Below are 14,543 nucleotides of genomic sequence, written 5' to 3' on the forward strand. Positions count from 1 at the left end.
CTTTTATCTCTAATCAATGTCGATGGCAACGATAGCCGGAGATTTCTCTATAATGAAAAAAAATCAATACGCATATGAAACTCGAGCTTAAACCAAATTCTATTAACCGGGGAAGACACCGATAAGAGATACTGCACTGCTTCCAATGCTTACGACAGCTGGTGACGAGCGGGATATGACGCTTCAATTCTAGATATTATTAATCAGTTTGCAACAAATCTTGGTTTACATGGTATATCATTCATCCTTTCCATCGTGTCGGATTGTCTCAAACAACAATAATAATGGAGAACCTGCAAGTGATGCAATGTCTTGATAGTTTCGATAAGTGTAAATTTACTTAATAATAATTAGACGAAAAGCAGTGAAGATGTTGAACAACGGATGTTATAGTATAAGTAGATAATATGAAAGATAGATGCTGCTGGGATACGTATTACTATAGAATAAGAAAGCCCACTGGGTGTTTAATGGGTGAGAGGTGCTAATCAACAAGCTTGAAATATGTAATGTGACTCATACATTTATGTGTGTATTGCACATCATATGTCTGCTACTGCTCAGCTTAAAACATGTAGATCAAGAGGTTCTCTCTGAACTTTTTTGAGACAATTTGTTGCTGTGTAGCCTGCTTTGCTACTGGCTCCGGGGAGCGGGTGCGTATAATTCCTTGAAAGAAGCGGCGTCTTTGACTAGCTCCTCTTTTAAGGCATCGTCGAGGGAGGTGTCTTTCTGTTGTGTTCTTCCGTCAGTTGTTTCTTTTGTAACTATCTGCAGCTTCGATCTGGACAAAAATTTGGGATGAGCATTCGCTGGCCTGGCAGCGCTTGAATGCTAAATGAAAGATAAGCAGCTATATAAAGATTAAGCGCATGGTGCTGTAGTAAGTGATTTTGAGTGATTATATAGTAGGAATTATAGGGATATTAGGCGTGTTAGCTATGTATGTCTGATAGTGCTCAATCGTGCTGGATAGTGAAGTGTACCTATATTTTTTGTTGTTTCTAAAAGGATATAAATATAATAGCGCTCATCATATATTGTGAGGCACATACTCCTTTGATACGTTTTTGTAAGGGATTGGGCCCCTTTTCACACATGTAAATCGTCTGCTCGAACATACACTTCGCGTCCAAGAAAAGAAAATAGGATATGATAAACATATGCATACTCCAGTTTATCCGGAGAGTGTGAGAGGGTAAAAGAGAATGCATTGCATACTTACTGTGGTTATCATCAGTTTTATGTTCATAAAGAAGGCTGTAGATATGTTCGAAATGATCACGTAAATGGTGTGTATATTTGTTGAAGCAGAGAATTCATCACATTCAAACATGTTTTATCAACAGTTTGTCCAATTGGAGAATGAGGTTCTCTATGCTATAGACAAAACAGAGAACGTTCTCAGTGTTTATTACTGTATTACAGTCTATTAAAACAGGTTTCTATTCTCTTAAACCTTGACGCTCACGTATATGTAAGTCATATCTCCAGGGATAGCTGTCGTTTTCTGCTTTGTTACATAATCCTCATTAGGTTTAGGGTATATAGACCACGATGATCCGATCCTTCTTCCTCAGCTTGATCAAGGAAGCAATAACGTACATAGTGACCTAATTCAATAACGAGTTCGTTTCGTCGCGCTTTGCACTTATTAATTACCTGAATTCAATGTTACTGCTTATCGTGTCTGTCTTCTGGAACGTCCTGATAACCAGCGAAAACAAGGTTGGTTTGGCATGTATATGGCGGGATATGACCCTACTTCACGGAGAAAATAACCAGGTGGATTCCGAATCTCTATGCACTAATTTTTCGTGTGCATTATTTTGCGGCGACAGCTCGATATTGAGAACATAATAGTGCAGACAGCGAGCATAGAACATGCGATTCTATTGAAAATTTTATTTTTACTTCTTTTTGAACCCACCTAGTCCTTAGGACTGACCTTTTTTTACACTAGAGCAATAGACTTGGAAGTAGCGGCCCCAAAAAGCCGAGATCATGATATAACACTATTTCGCTGCAGCAAACTTGATAAAGAGTTAGCCACGGCCCATATAAGTTAGAAACAGTAGGTATGCATTAGCACCTTCCCTAAAGAGGAGTATGACTTGCTATATGTCAATCGTGATTCAGCTAAATTATGTTCCAGCTCTCTTTTATTACCAGGACGCATACCAAGCTATGTAGTGGTACTTGCGATTATGAGACCCCACCTGCATATTTACCCTGGCCTGTTGGCTAAGTCCAGTGTATCCCGCGTTTTGCAATAACATCAAAAATCCAGACATGTAATTTCCCCCTGCCTTTGGACGTTGATAGTTAGGGATGTTTGCTCTTGTTAGTATAAAGATATAAGTTACAATGCCCTCCTCAACAGTTTTTTTATAGAAATTGAAATAAATATCTAAACATCCAACAAATTTAGAGTTGACTTTGATTGTACTTTAGACTTCCTGAAGTAAAGGTAAAATATTTAAAGGACTCACAATCTTTTAGTGTGTAATAAAAGCTTGAAACGTCCCCAAAAAGCATTTCGGCAAAGGTTGTTAGCGACCTCACTGCAATATCTGCTACTTCACAACCGCTACTGCAAAAGAAAAGGCGGGCTCCGCTTTTATTACTTGTTCTGCTGTATATATGGCCTTTAAAAGTAAAAACTATCTTGTGTGAGCGATGAAAAAATACATTCTAAAATGTAATGATTCCCTACTATCCGTCAGCAAGAGATTGCTAGTCAAAAGATGTATGCATATGCAGTGTTGATAAGGTTTGATCGGTATTACTAGGTGTTAACATATATATCGAGTTACAGTAAGATGATCCATAAAACGGTTTGCACATGAAAACAACTACCGTAGAATGGTATGCTTTCTTTGCTATTGTTATGTACTAATTTAGAGACAAACTCGCTGCTACAGACTACACACAAGCAAGTTCACCTGCTTATATAAGCATATGTACAGTAGCTTGCCATCCTACATGGTACAACCAAATGTTGAGAAAAATAGTATGCTTAATATACATAACTCTTTCCTATCCTTTACGATTCTCTGTTTCTCCATTTCATCATACCTCGTAATGTACGCATTATCACATTTCGCTAAACTAACGTACCCTAAAATATTAGACATTCATTCGTTTATTTCGTAGGCAAGGAGGAAGGGGATAGGGATAGAACGGGGTCCATTCCCACACAAGGGGGGATGTAGATCATAGGTATCCGCCTATTACTGTGTGGTCAAAACTAAAAAAAAAAAAAGTATAAAAACACTTCATTAACAAGTACGAGCGGGCGCTTTCGCACATACACATCCAAATCTGACAAATCGCTTTATCATTCTTATAGCACTCAAAGCTTATAACAGCACCATGCGCTTCTCTTTGCTATCTTTTGTTGCTGCTATCTATGTTGCCTTTAGCGTTCAAGCCGCCACCGTGCCTGCGAATGTTCATCACAACAGCAGAGACGCTTCCCAGGTCAAAGCTGCCGACAATAAACACAAAGAAGCAACAACTGACGGAAAACCGCAACAGAAAGCCGGCATGGGCATACCTATAAACAGTAACACTCAAAGGTTGGAGGAAGCGTTCCATGTCACTCCTGCTGATATTGCACGGATAGTAACTTCGCAAGGCGAAGCGCCGATTGTTAATCCCTAAAGAAAGCGTAGCTTAGCTATGATATTCATAATAATGCGTGATGAATAATAAGAGAATGTATACTGTCTTTTGTATCCTATCAGCGTATTGCTTATCTTTATAAATATATCCCCGTTCGACATTTTCTTTTATCAACCCAAATTAAAATATAATGCTTATCGGTGTAAAATTCCGAATAGTATATTAACCTCATCATCATTTGTTAGGTTACTGTTGTTCTTAATGGGAAAGTGTATAATCTAGTGTGATTGGTGAAAAATGATACCGATAGATTCAATTTCAAGTCATCATCCCCTATACATACACTTACATGTGTTTCTCGTTTCGACTTGTGTACATAAAAGCACTTCTCGAAAAGTAATTCGGCAAAAGTATTCGAGCCTATTGCGTGTTATAATACTCATCAAAAGTTGTACTTTTGAGCACTGCCTTTGTCTTAAGGCTGCAAGACATGGTAGTGTTGGACTGAAATGTGAAAGATTTGATCTCTATAAAAGTGACGTAAGTATGTTATATATTGCGATATGTTGTTACGGCCCAGTGTAAAAAGTTACTACTGCATCCCAAAGCGTAGAATACTTCTAACCCATTTTGGACGCCTTTGAATGAATTTGCGGTGCCTTTAACGCATCTTCAAATGCATTTACATGCATTGAACAGAATGTAAAGGCGCATTAAGGCTTCTTAGAGATCGGGACATGTTGCTGCTGCTATGCTACTGCTACCACCACTAACTGATTTGTTTGACTTTCTGTTAAAGATGAAAATACGTGCCAACCGTTCCGCTGCTGAAACTACTGATTGCGTCCAAGTCGACATAAGTACAAACTTCTTTGGTATCGTCTTTACTTGTTCAGCTGTTTTCCGCTTTATATTAATTACGAGCATAAGAAAATGCGGTAATATTAAACAGTAAAGTAACCGAATGAATGTTATACAAGGTTAGTCATTTCTGGCGATTGATTTTGCTTATACAGTAGACGTATGTCATTTGTGATCTCTTAAATCTTTTATACGATTATTTAATAAGAAAAGGGCGGCTGATGATGTACTCAGAATGGATATCTTGTCACCACAAGTTATATGATATTGGCGAATTCAAATCCAAAAAAAAAAAAGGAAAAGTATCTGGAAACGAGGGGATTGGGGTATGATAGCGGATAGTGTCATATAAGCTGTTTAATATCTTATCACCAGGATGACCGAGCGTGTATTGGATTGGGTTGGAGTATGTAATATGTGCTGAACGCCGTAGCCAGCGTCTTCATGGGATATCGTTGTATTAACTGTGGTGGCGTGTGTAACGAAAATAAAAAACGCTGTCTTGAACGAGTATATGCCCACGGCAATCAGCGATTGCCGATCCTCCAAGCCCGCAATGCTGGATGTGGACAGCTTAAAATAAATTGTCAAGTTATAAAGCAGCATGGCTGTTTTCAGCATAGTATGCGTGTCATCCTAGAGCTACTTTCATCCATACAGGCTGTTTCTTTAGGTTGATACTGTTGTTTGGTTCGCTCATTTTATCAACCACCTCCCTCAGCAGCATCGACACAACGTCAATCAGACGTGGTATGGCTTGATTGGCGTATGTGTGGTTGATGTAAGATATATGTGGAAATAAAACAAAATACAAAAAAAAGCAGGATGGTCGGCTCGTACGAGAGTCAAGCATGCATAATCTAAGCCTTGATTCTGAGCACATAAGTTCGTCTTACGTGTACTCTCATGTTCTATGTGAAAGTTGTGCCAACGATGTTTTCGGTTATTCAAGGGGTTCAAAGGGGCGTGGCAAGCGAAACATACCATTAAACCGGTTCTCTCAGCTTAGAACAGCTTGCCTTAAGCGCCGTTGTTGCTGGTGTGCATAGACTCCCAACAAATTTTTCCTTTCGATTATTTTCGCGAGCAGAACTGCGCGACCGCAGAAATGTAAAAAAAAGAAAGGTGAAAAGCGCGTTGTGATCGAGTTACTGTCGGCTACGATACAGAAGATCTGTCATTATTCCCGGCTTAGTTAGCCTGGACCTGTGGAACGCTCTATGGGAGCGATGGCAAAGACTCTCTGGGAGAGATGGCGAACGCTCTATGGGAGGCAGCCGGCACCCACCCAGGTTTATTTGTTAAAGGCTGTTAGCAAAGAGAAGGGCTTCAAAGACACTCGACGTCATCCTCATTCTACCGTTACCGAGCTTCACCACTTGTCCTTGGTATACACTTTGCTTTGGAGCACGTGTACTGCACAGTCGTCAACTTCTTCTTCTATTTATGTGAGCTTCTTGTTACAATATCAGTAATTTTTATTTTCTACAATGTCAATCATTCCCGGCACCTGCCATTTACTTTTTCTCTGGGATCTTGTTGCTGAAACACTGTAAACCGTGTCTGTGCGCCTAGTGGCCCAACGGGTGCACGTATCTTCCTATTCAAAAACAGGCGGCGACACCGTCGGGGCACGCCCTGCATGATACCGGTGAAACATATTTCGTAGGACTATCAAAACACGCAGACAACATGCGCCTTCTTCTTGACAGCTTGACCGTGTCTCTTCAACACCTCTACTTCACATGGTATCTTCCCTGCCATTTTACTTTCCCACCTGCTGATTGAATGACGAATCACAAGTCACGTGACGTGTTTTTTTCTAAGCGGCGGGGTCAATCCAAAAAGCATAAATACGCCCACATTTTTCAGGCCATTCGTTTTTTCTCTTCACTCTTTCTTTCCTTCATTTTTCTTTTTCCTTCACTCCCATGCCTTCTCCTGGTCTTCTCTTGGCTCTTCCCTTGGCTCTGGTTCTTCCCTTGGTTCTGGTCTTCCCCTGGCTCTGGCTCTTCCCTTGGTCCTGGCTCTTCCCTTGGTCCTGGTCTTGCCTCTGTCAGTCCTGGTCTCAGCCTTTTTCCCGTGGTCCCTGGCTGCCTACAACCGGTCCCTGCTTTGGGCTGTCCAGTCTGGCGTTCAACGGTGTTGGCCACAACCGATCTTCAGGCGAGATCAGAGGACGGAGAAATCCTTTTCGGTTTCTCGCCATAGAAATATGGTAGTGTCCTTTCGGTTGGATGCCTTGTCTGCTGGTCTGGTCTGGTCTGCCATGGTGGGGCTCGCATGAGGAGCCAGGTGCCACCGTAAATCGCGTTCGACTCTCAGGACTCGACTATCGGCATTCGACTGTCTGGCAATCGACTGTCTGGCGATCAACTCTCTGGCATTCGTCTCTCTGGCATACGTCTCTCGGCATTCGACTCTCGGCATTCGACTCTCTGGCATTCGACTCTCGGCATTCGACTCTCGGCAATCGACACTCGGCAATCAGCTCCCAGCTTCAGTGTTCGGCTCCCAGCATCCGAGTATCCAGTAAGCAGCTCCTCCAGCATTCGACAACAGCAGCAATTTTTTTTCTTTTTCTTTTTTGGGTGTTTCGAGAGTCAATTCTTTCCCCTACCCCCACCCCTTCCCTTTCCTCTTCCCTTTCCTCTTCCCCACCCTTCCCTTCCTCTTCCCTTTCCTCTTCCCTTTCCTCTTCCCTTCCGTCCTTCCCTCCCTTCCTTCCCTTCCGTCTACCCTTCCATCTTCCTTCCGTCCTTCCCTTCCCCCTTCCCCACTCACAGGCAATCCACAACCGATTGCTTGCACTTGACTCTCGAAACGTAGCGTACGTCATGGTTCCCACTCGTTTGTACCATGATGGCTGGGTTTGTGGTTGATTGACCCAGCCAAATGTGTGGGAGACTGGGACTCCCAGGCCGAGGCATTGGTGGCTTTCTTTTCCTCCCCCTTTTACATACTTCTTCTGTTTCTTCTTGCTTTCTTCATGCTTTTTGTATAGCCTGCAGGTTGTGCGAACTGCTTGTTGAGGTCACTTTGTAAAATCGCGTTCTTATTATTTGTCTTTATTGTCCACTGATTGTGTTCTTTTAATAAAATTTGTACCCTTCGACTATTGATATTCATAACGATAACTTTTGTCTTTTATAAAATGTTTCTTTACTCTAATATTACAATGAATAAAAACCTGCTCTTTTACTTTATGTCCTGCTTAAACTCATTTACAATTTCTTTCCTTGTGAAGATATTTGCGTGTCGCTTCACCTTGCAATATCCATTTTCTTTCTGACTGTGTTCAATCGTCTTCGCCGCTTCATTTGACAGTTAGGAAAGAACTCATGTTTTGGCGTGCTGTGTCCTTGTTCTTATACAATGCTGACAATGTCAAATGGCTCACATTAGATTCGTAATTACTTTTACTTTGCATTGACTCGATCGATTCTAAACATAATATCTAGGCAACCGTTTGACACAAGCATAATGCACTGACCATGTAATACAATGTCAAAATTCTTGTGAGAGCCGTTGCATGTATCAGTTTTTTGGGCACGTCAGAAAATATCTTTAGAGAAACTTTTTCTGGCAACTGCCAGGAACTCTTTATGAATAACTGGGAACCCGTTGTTCGAGTTGTGTGTTCAAAAACTGTCATAGAATTAGACTCTACAGTAGAAATGCTCGACTTTTTTTGGAGACCCGCAGCTCGTTTGCAAAGAGCGACTGTTTCCATGCATGATCTCGCTCCCCGGTTGAACCATATTTAATTACTGCTTTATGTCGTTAGCATTCAACCACAAGCTTGACTCTTTGCTTGATCTAGTACGGTCATTGTAATACAACAGTAAGTACATTGTTTCACATATATAGATTGGGGATTTCTTTGGATCCAGATGCGTGCATACATAACTGTCGACACACAAAAGCCATTTTGATAGACTTCAAATGACAATGTAATTGGAGCTATAAAGCTGGCCATGACCACCAACATGTTAAAGTGAATCAAATTTTCTACAGTACAGTATATAACATCAGCGTCTCATCATTGCTTATGTAATCAGTACAAACTCATCTAATGAACATGTATTTAAAGTATATACTTTCATTAAGACGATTACGAAAACCAACAAAAAGACAGCATTATGATACGAGGATGATTCCTGGTCTTTTATTTTGTATGAAAAATATATCGTTAGGTAATAGGACATCCCGTCAATATATAGTTGATACAAGCAATATTTGCAGACAAGCCAAAGGACTATCAAAGAAAGAAGTTAGAGCAAGCCATACTTGGAGTATTTAGTAAAAGCAAGCAACAATTGAAACAATCACTCACCACTTCGTATTTCCAGAACAGATCGTCGCGGCCCCTACCCTACCCTCCCATTGCTGGGAGAACCTCCACTTTCGTCTGGGCTCCAGAACCTATCATAGATGCAATTATCCCCTCGCTCGCTCTTCAGACGTTTTCTTGTGTATATTTTGCCACTAACCGTTCTCTGTGACGCCTCCTCTTATCCGTGTACGTGACCTCACCATACTGCCCAATCCCGTATGGCTGCCTGCTACGGCGGCATGACCCTGACAGTCATCGCGTTTAGTTGTGGCCGCGCTCCACTGCATAGTCTCTACGTGTTGCCGACCCGTGCCCCGAACCTAACGTCTATGCGCGGCCGGTGGTCAGTTTATCGAGTCATTTCCAGGACTCAGCAAGCGGTCACAGGGAGTACAGGATCAAGAGGTGGGCGCAGGTCACGATTTACTGGAGAGGTGCATGCGCAATCGAACTTACCATGCTTTCGCTCTTCCACTCGCAAGGTAAACCAAAATTTCTTTCAGGCCTTCCGACAAAAGAGAAAAAGGTTAGGCATCGCCCAATCCGCGAACCAATCCTGATAAATCTTAACAACTACAGCAACGAAAGCACGTAGAAAATCAAGTTATTAAGACGTAAATACCAGAAGAATGCTACCCTAGTTGAAGAAGTACAGAAAAAAATAGTTACCCTGTAGTCGTCACGCATATCCGTCCGCCGCCGCTACTACTACTACACACGCAAAATCAACGACAATGATTAAAAGAAACGTTGGTGACGCATTGGAAAAAAAAACAAGTTGGAGATCATTGAAATTTGAAAGGTGTTTTTTTTAAGAAAGATTAGGTAGGAGAAAAACTTACACTGTAAAGGTTCCATAGTACACCGCGTGTGTCAAAAGCAGATTCGCGAAAGGGTTCATAAAGAAAGCGAATTGCCAATGGAGTATGTGTTAGAAAAAAGAACTCTTTTGAAAGAGCGAGTGAGGAACTGATTGAAGTAACTCGTTCGCGCATTGCTCTACTTACATGCCCAGGTTTGTTGCCATCACGGTTCTTGTTGAAAGAGACAAGAGTGGTGATGGAAAAAACCTTTACTTGACTGTCAAATTATTGAAACAACGACACAACCATGGCGCACTGCCTAAGCCTCGCTGCTTCGCTGCTTTTTTTCTGCATGGGATATCATTAAGAGAGAAAAGAGGTTTACACATACACCGAGTATCTCCATGTCTCCCGGTTCGTGCCTCGTCTGCATTACACACCCAGGTTTCACCTTGGGACTGAGCTCCGCACCTTTTGCAGGTACCTTTTTTGTGTAGACGATGATTTATTGAAATACCGTTGTTGTCGGTATTTATAATGTCAGAAAAGAGGGTTGACAAACGCACTATGAAAAAGTACTGATTTCAATGTAATGCGGGCTGCTACACCGTCGGGCCAGAAGGTTGATCCTTGAAACACTTGATGCCAATGGGAGTCCCATATGTGGAGTATGGTAGTGGCGATGATACATATGAACTCTGGTTTGACCGTGAGCGGGAAGGTGTTGAGAGACCTACTGTAATGTGATCACACGTCAAAGACTCATGGTCGACAAGGAAGCGCTTTGCAGGTACCGCTATACTCGCACGGATAAACTGAAGGACCGGATGTGTCATAATCACCTCCTTACAACATAACATAGCAATCGTTGCCATCGTTACTTTACCTCACATGCTGCTGCAGAACCCCCATGCGTAGCTCATATAGCTTTCTCTATGTATTTGTTATCAAAACACACCTCCCCTGGCTAGTAGTACCTCCACCTTCTTGTGCGCCCTCTGAGTGTAAACTTCAATTCACTTCTTGCACGATTAACCATCATCTCCTCGTTAGTGCATACTGATGAGTTGACAGCGAATTTGGCATTATCATAGTAGTCACTAGATCAACTTAGTACTTTGGTGCTTTTGTGTACCCATCGCTGTACCTCTATTAGAGGAATCTCCTATGATATCTTTCTTCCCTGTGTATTTCGTTTGTCTACTTTTTACACTGTAAAGCGTCAATCAGTAGTATTGGTGCGTATTGTATCTGTTGTTTCGGCCCCAATTCTACCACTGACACAATAAAACAGACGGTTATTCTGAGACAATTTAAGTCTATACACATCAGTACTTTAAGCGTATGTGAGAGGCGTACGCATAGATTCGTTTCCAAACACTCTGTTTTTCCGCCTTACAATACAATAATGTGAATCTTGGTGTTGTCCCACTCGAACAGTCGTATGTGGTGTTGGCTATTCCTAAATTTCTGTTTTCACATTGGCTTTTGATACGGACACTCTCTTCTATTTTTGATCCTCATCAGGTTACACTCATCCTATAAATATATACTTGTGGGAGTTGTCCGCAAGGATGTTCACTTGTTATTGCTACTACAGATCAGTCGATATATCAACAGAAGAGAACCTTAAAGGGTACATGAAAAAACATTCCTTAATGCTTTTCAAACTTTCTAGGATGTCTCTACACGGATGTGTTTATGCGCAGTAATTTCAATAAAGTATGAAAAGGCTCCTCAATAACAGTATACTTTAATATATATATATATATATATTATATTAAATCTTCAACTTCTTTCACCTACGTTTATCACCCTACTACTGTATCCCAACACTATGGAGCAATTGATTGAAACTACTTACACCGAATAAAATATGCACTGTTACAATACGTATACGTCAAGTCCTATTAACTACATACTGTATAAGCACTAGCTATGGTGTGCATGCATTTCGCTAGAATACCTTCGTTGCTAGTTTTTCAAAAGAGAATACAGAGCGCAAACACACTACAATTACACTGTCCAAAGACATCATCAGATAAGATATTTGGTTAACATCAAAAGTATATACAGACAACTACCACGGCAACCAGCTAAGCATTGTAGCATAGACACAATTGTAAAGCACGGAAACACTATACTCGGATTATCCAGCTTATGTAAGCAGTAGCAGTACGATTGCCATTATATCATGAATGTGGAAGATCTTACACCTGTACAACGAGGGGCGGCTATAAGCCGATACTGTATGGACTGACGCAATATGATGCATAGGCGTATGTCGTTAGTGATCTCTTGATATCCTTTACGATAATTTAGAAAGAGAAGGTCTGCTTATGATGCACTTAGAATGGATGTCTTGTCACAAAAAAAAAAAAGCACCTGGCAGTGGCAGGTGGAAACGAGCGGATGGGCGATGATAGCGGATAGTGTTATGCAAGCTAATCAATACTTATCATCAGCTGGTTCGGGCACCGTTTCACTGTGCCGATCCACGCCTGCCGGCTATCGCACATGCGATGAAGACTGCTGTCTTCGCACGTCGCTTTTGCTCCCAACCCAAAACCACTCTTCTATGCATCGCCATCGTTCAAGCGATCTGGTCAGCACATTGGTTTTTCATATTCGAAGGCCACCCTTTCATTCCGCAGGCAGTAGCTGCTCATGCCACTGCCATCTATCACCGCACATATAAATAGGTTTCTCTTTTCCGTCACTTCTCTGTTCCTCATTTTCTCATACATGTATTCACACCCAATAGTCCGTCACTCCTCTGGACACTCTGTTGGGAATAAGTTCTGCCTCCAGACCATAAAAAAATACTTATGATCAGAATGATTGGGCATGTACTAGTTTTGGTTAGCGCCAAGCTCAAGCCAGGGATCAAAGGGTCTCGGTACAGTGTCTACCGTCAATGTTGCTTATGTTGAATACGAGATTACTTTTGGATTTGTACCGCGTCGATATTGGCCGGTGAACAATAGCTTCGGATGATAACGATATATTCGCGCAAGGTGTTGGCAAAATATACATCATTTTTGGTTTGGAGTAAGTATGTGCTGAATGGTCGTATCCAGCTTCCTGATGGGATAAATGAGCCATTGTAGAAAGTCTCGGCCGTTGTTGGATTAACCATGGTGCGATGTGGTGGCGTGTGTCACAAAAGACGCACTCAATCTTCAAGTTTACCCACGATCCTAAGCGCATGATGGGGTGGCACTTAAATAGAGTGTCAAGGCATGGCTGTTTTACTGTATGCGCGTATTGTATACAGGCTGTTCAATTTGGCTTGGCATTTTAACCATGGTGCATGTTAACAAACAAAAGACGACTCTTAATCAAGTATCAAAAAAGTATATACACGATCCTAAGCTGCATGATAGTGAACTTAAAAAAGAGTGTCAGAGATGGCTTTTCATGTATGCCGTCATCCTGTATAACTGCTTCAAATTTGGCTTGTCATTTTATCAACCATTCCCTCGGCTGATGTATTCATTGAAAAAAGATGGAAGAAACGTGTGAACATAACAAAAAAGTTGAGTCGTGACGTTGCTTTCTGCCTGTTTTTTAGCACGGGCCTGGACGTGTTTTTTTAAAACAAAAAAAAATTTTTTCTTCACTCTTTCTTCTCTTCACTTTTCTTTTCCCTTCACTCCCTTGGATCCTCCTGGTCTTTCTCTTGGCTCTTCCCTTGGTTCTGGTCTTCCCCTCGCTCTGGCTCTTCCCTTGGTCCTGGTCTTGCCTCTGTCGGTCCTGGTCTCAGCCTTTTTCCCGTGGTCCCCCTGGCTGCCTACAACCGGTCCCTGCTTTGGGCTGTCCAGTCTGGCGTTCAACGGTGTTGGCCACAACCGATCTTCAGGCGAGATCAGAGGACGGAGAAATCCTTTTCGGTTTCTCGCCATAGAAATATGGTAGTGTCCTTTCGGTTGGATGCCTTGTCTGCTGGTGTCTGGTCTGCCATGGTGGGGGTCGCAATGAGGAGCCAGGTGCCACTGTAGATTGCGTTGGACTCTCGGCAATCGACTCTCGGCATTTGACTCTCGACAATCGACGCTCGGCATTCGACTCTCGGCATTCGACTCTCAGCGATCAACTCTCTGGCATTCGACTCTCGGCATTCGACTCTCGGCAATCGACACTCGGCAATCGACACTCGGCAATCAGCTCCCAGCTTCAGTGTTCGGCTCCCAGCATCCGAGTATCCAGTAAGCAGCTCCTCCAGCATTCGACAACAGCAGCAAATTTTTTTTTTTCTTTTTTGGGTGTTTCGAGAGTCAATTCCTTCCCCTACCCCCACCCCTTCCCTTTCCTCTTCCCTTTCCTCTTCCCCCACCCCTTCCCTTTCCTCTTCCCTTCCGTCCTCCTTCCCTTCCCCACTCACAGGCAATCCTCAACCGATTGCTTGCACTTGACTCTCTCGAAACGTAGTGTACGTCATGGTTCCCACTCGTTTGTACCATGATGGCTGGGTTTGTGGTTGATTGACCCAGCCAAATGTGTGGGAGACTGGGACTCCCAGGCCGAGGCATTGGTGGCTTTCTTTTCCTCCCCCTTTTACATACTTCTTCTGTTTCTTCTTGCTTTCTTCATGCTTTTTGTATAGCCTACGGGTTGTGCGAACTGCTTGTTGAGGTCACTTTGTAAAATCGCGTTCTTATTATTTGTCTTTATTGTCCACTGATTGTGTTCTTTTAATAAAATTTGTACCCTTCGACTATTGATATTCATAACGATAACTTTTGTCTTTTATAAAATGTTTCTTTACTCTAATATTACAATGAATAAAAACCTGCTCTTTTACTTTATGTCCTGCTCAAACTCATTTACAATTTCTTTCCTTGTGAAGATATTTGCGTGTCGCTTCACCTTGCAATATCCATTTTCTTTCTGACTGTGTTCAATCGTCTTCGCCG

General features: G+C 42.1%; 4 protein-coding genes across 4 annotated transcripts; 1 reads left to right on the forward strand and 3 right to left on the reverse strand.

Moving 5' to 3' along the window:
• Positions 1 to 7,113: 7,113 nt before the first annotated feature.
• BDB00DRAFT_840267 (uncharacterized protein) lies at positions 7,114 to 7,627 on the reverse strand. Its single transcript, XM_053124748.1, has 3 exons — positions 7,240 to 7,627; positions 7,171 to 7,190; positions 7,114 to 7,147 (listed from the first exon to the last, which is right to left on the reverse strand). Exon 1 carries the CDS (start codon positions 7,615 to 7,617, stop codon positions 7,444 to 7,446), a length of 174 nt encoding a protein of 57 aa, XP_052976229.1. The 5' UTR covers positions 7,618 to 7,627; the 3' UTR covers positions 7,114 to 7,147; positions 7,171 to 7,190; positions 7,240 to 7,443.
• Positions 7,628 to 12,143: 4,516 nt separating this feature from the next.
• BDB00DRAFT_840287 (uncharacterized protein) lies at positions 12,144 to 12,428 on the forward strand. Its single transcript, XM_053124749.1, has one exon. It carries the CDS (start codon positions 12,150 to 12,152, stop codon positions 12,327 to 12,329), a length of 180 nt encoding a protein of 59 aa, XP_052976230.1. The 5' UTR covers positions 12,144 to 12,149; the 3' UTR covers positions 12,330 to 12,428.
• Positions 12,429 to 13,495: 1,067 nt separating this feature from the next.
• Positions 13,496 to 13,855, reverse strand: BDB00DRAFT_875808 (uncharacterized protein; the record flags this gene model as incomplete). Its single annotated transcript, XM_053127405.1, has 1 exon — positions 13,496 to 13,855. The coding sequence occupies one exon, from the start codon at positions 13,853 to 13,855 to the stop codon at positions 13,496 to 13,498; it is 360 nt and encodes a 119-aa protein (XP_052976231.1).
• A 71-nt stretch (positions 13,856 to 13,926) lies between these two features.
• BDB00DRAFT_840293 (uncharacterized protein) lies at positions 13,927 to 14,368 on the reverse strand (the record flags this gene model as incomplete). Its single annotated transcript, XM_053124750.1, has 1 exon — positions 13,927 to 14,368. A coding segment is annotated over exon 1 (167 nt), but the record flags the coding sequence as incomplete, so codon positions are not given.
• Positions 14,369 to 14,543: the final 175 nt, after the last annotated feature.

The sequence above is a fragment of the Zychaea mexicana genome, assembly GCF_025766255.1.
Source record: "Zychaea mexicana strain RSA 1403 chromosome Unknown BDB00scaffold_78, whole genome shotgun sequence".
NCBI lineage: Eukaryota > Fungi > Mucoromycota > Mucoromycetes > Mucorales > Lichtheimiaceae > Zychaea > Zychaea mexicana.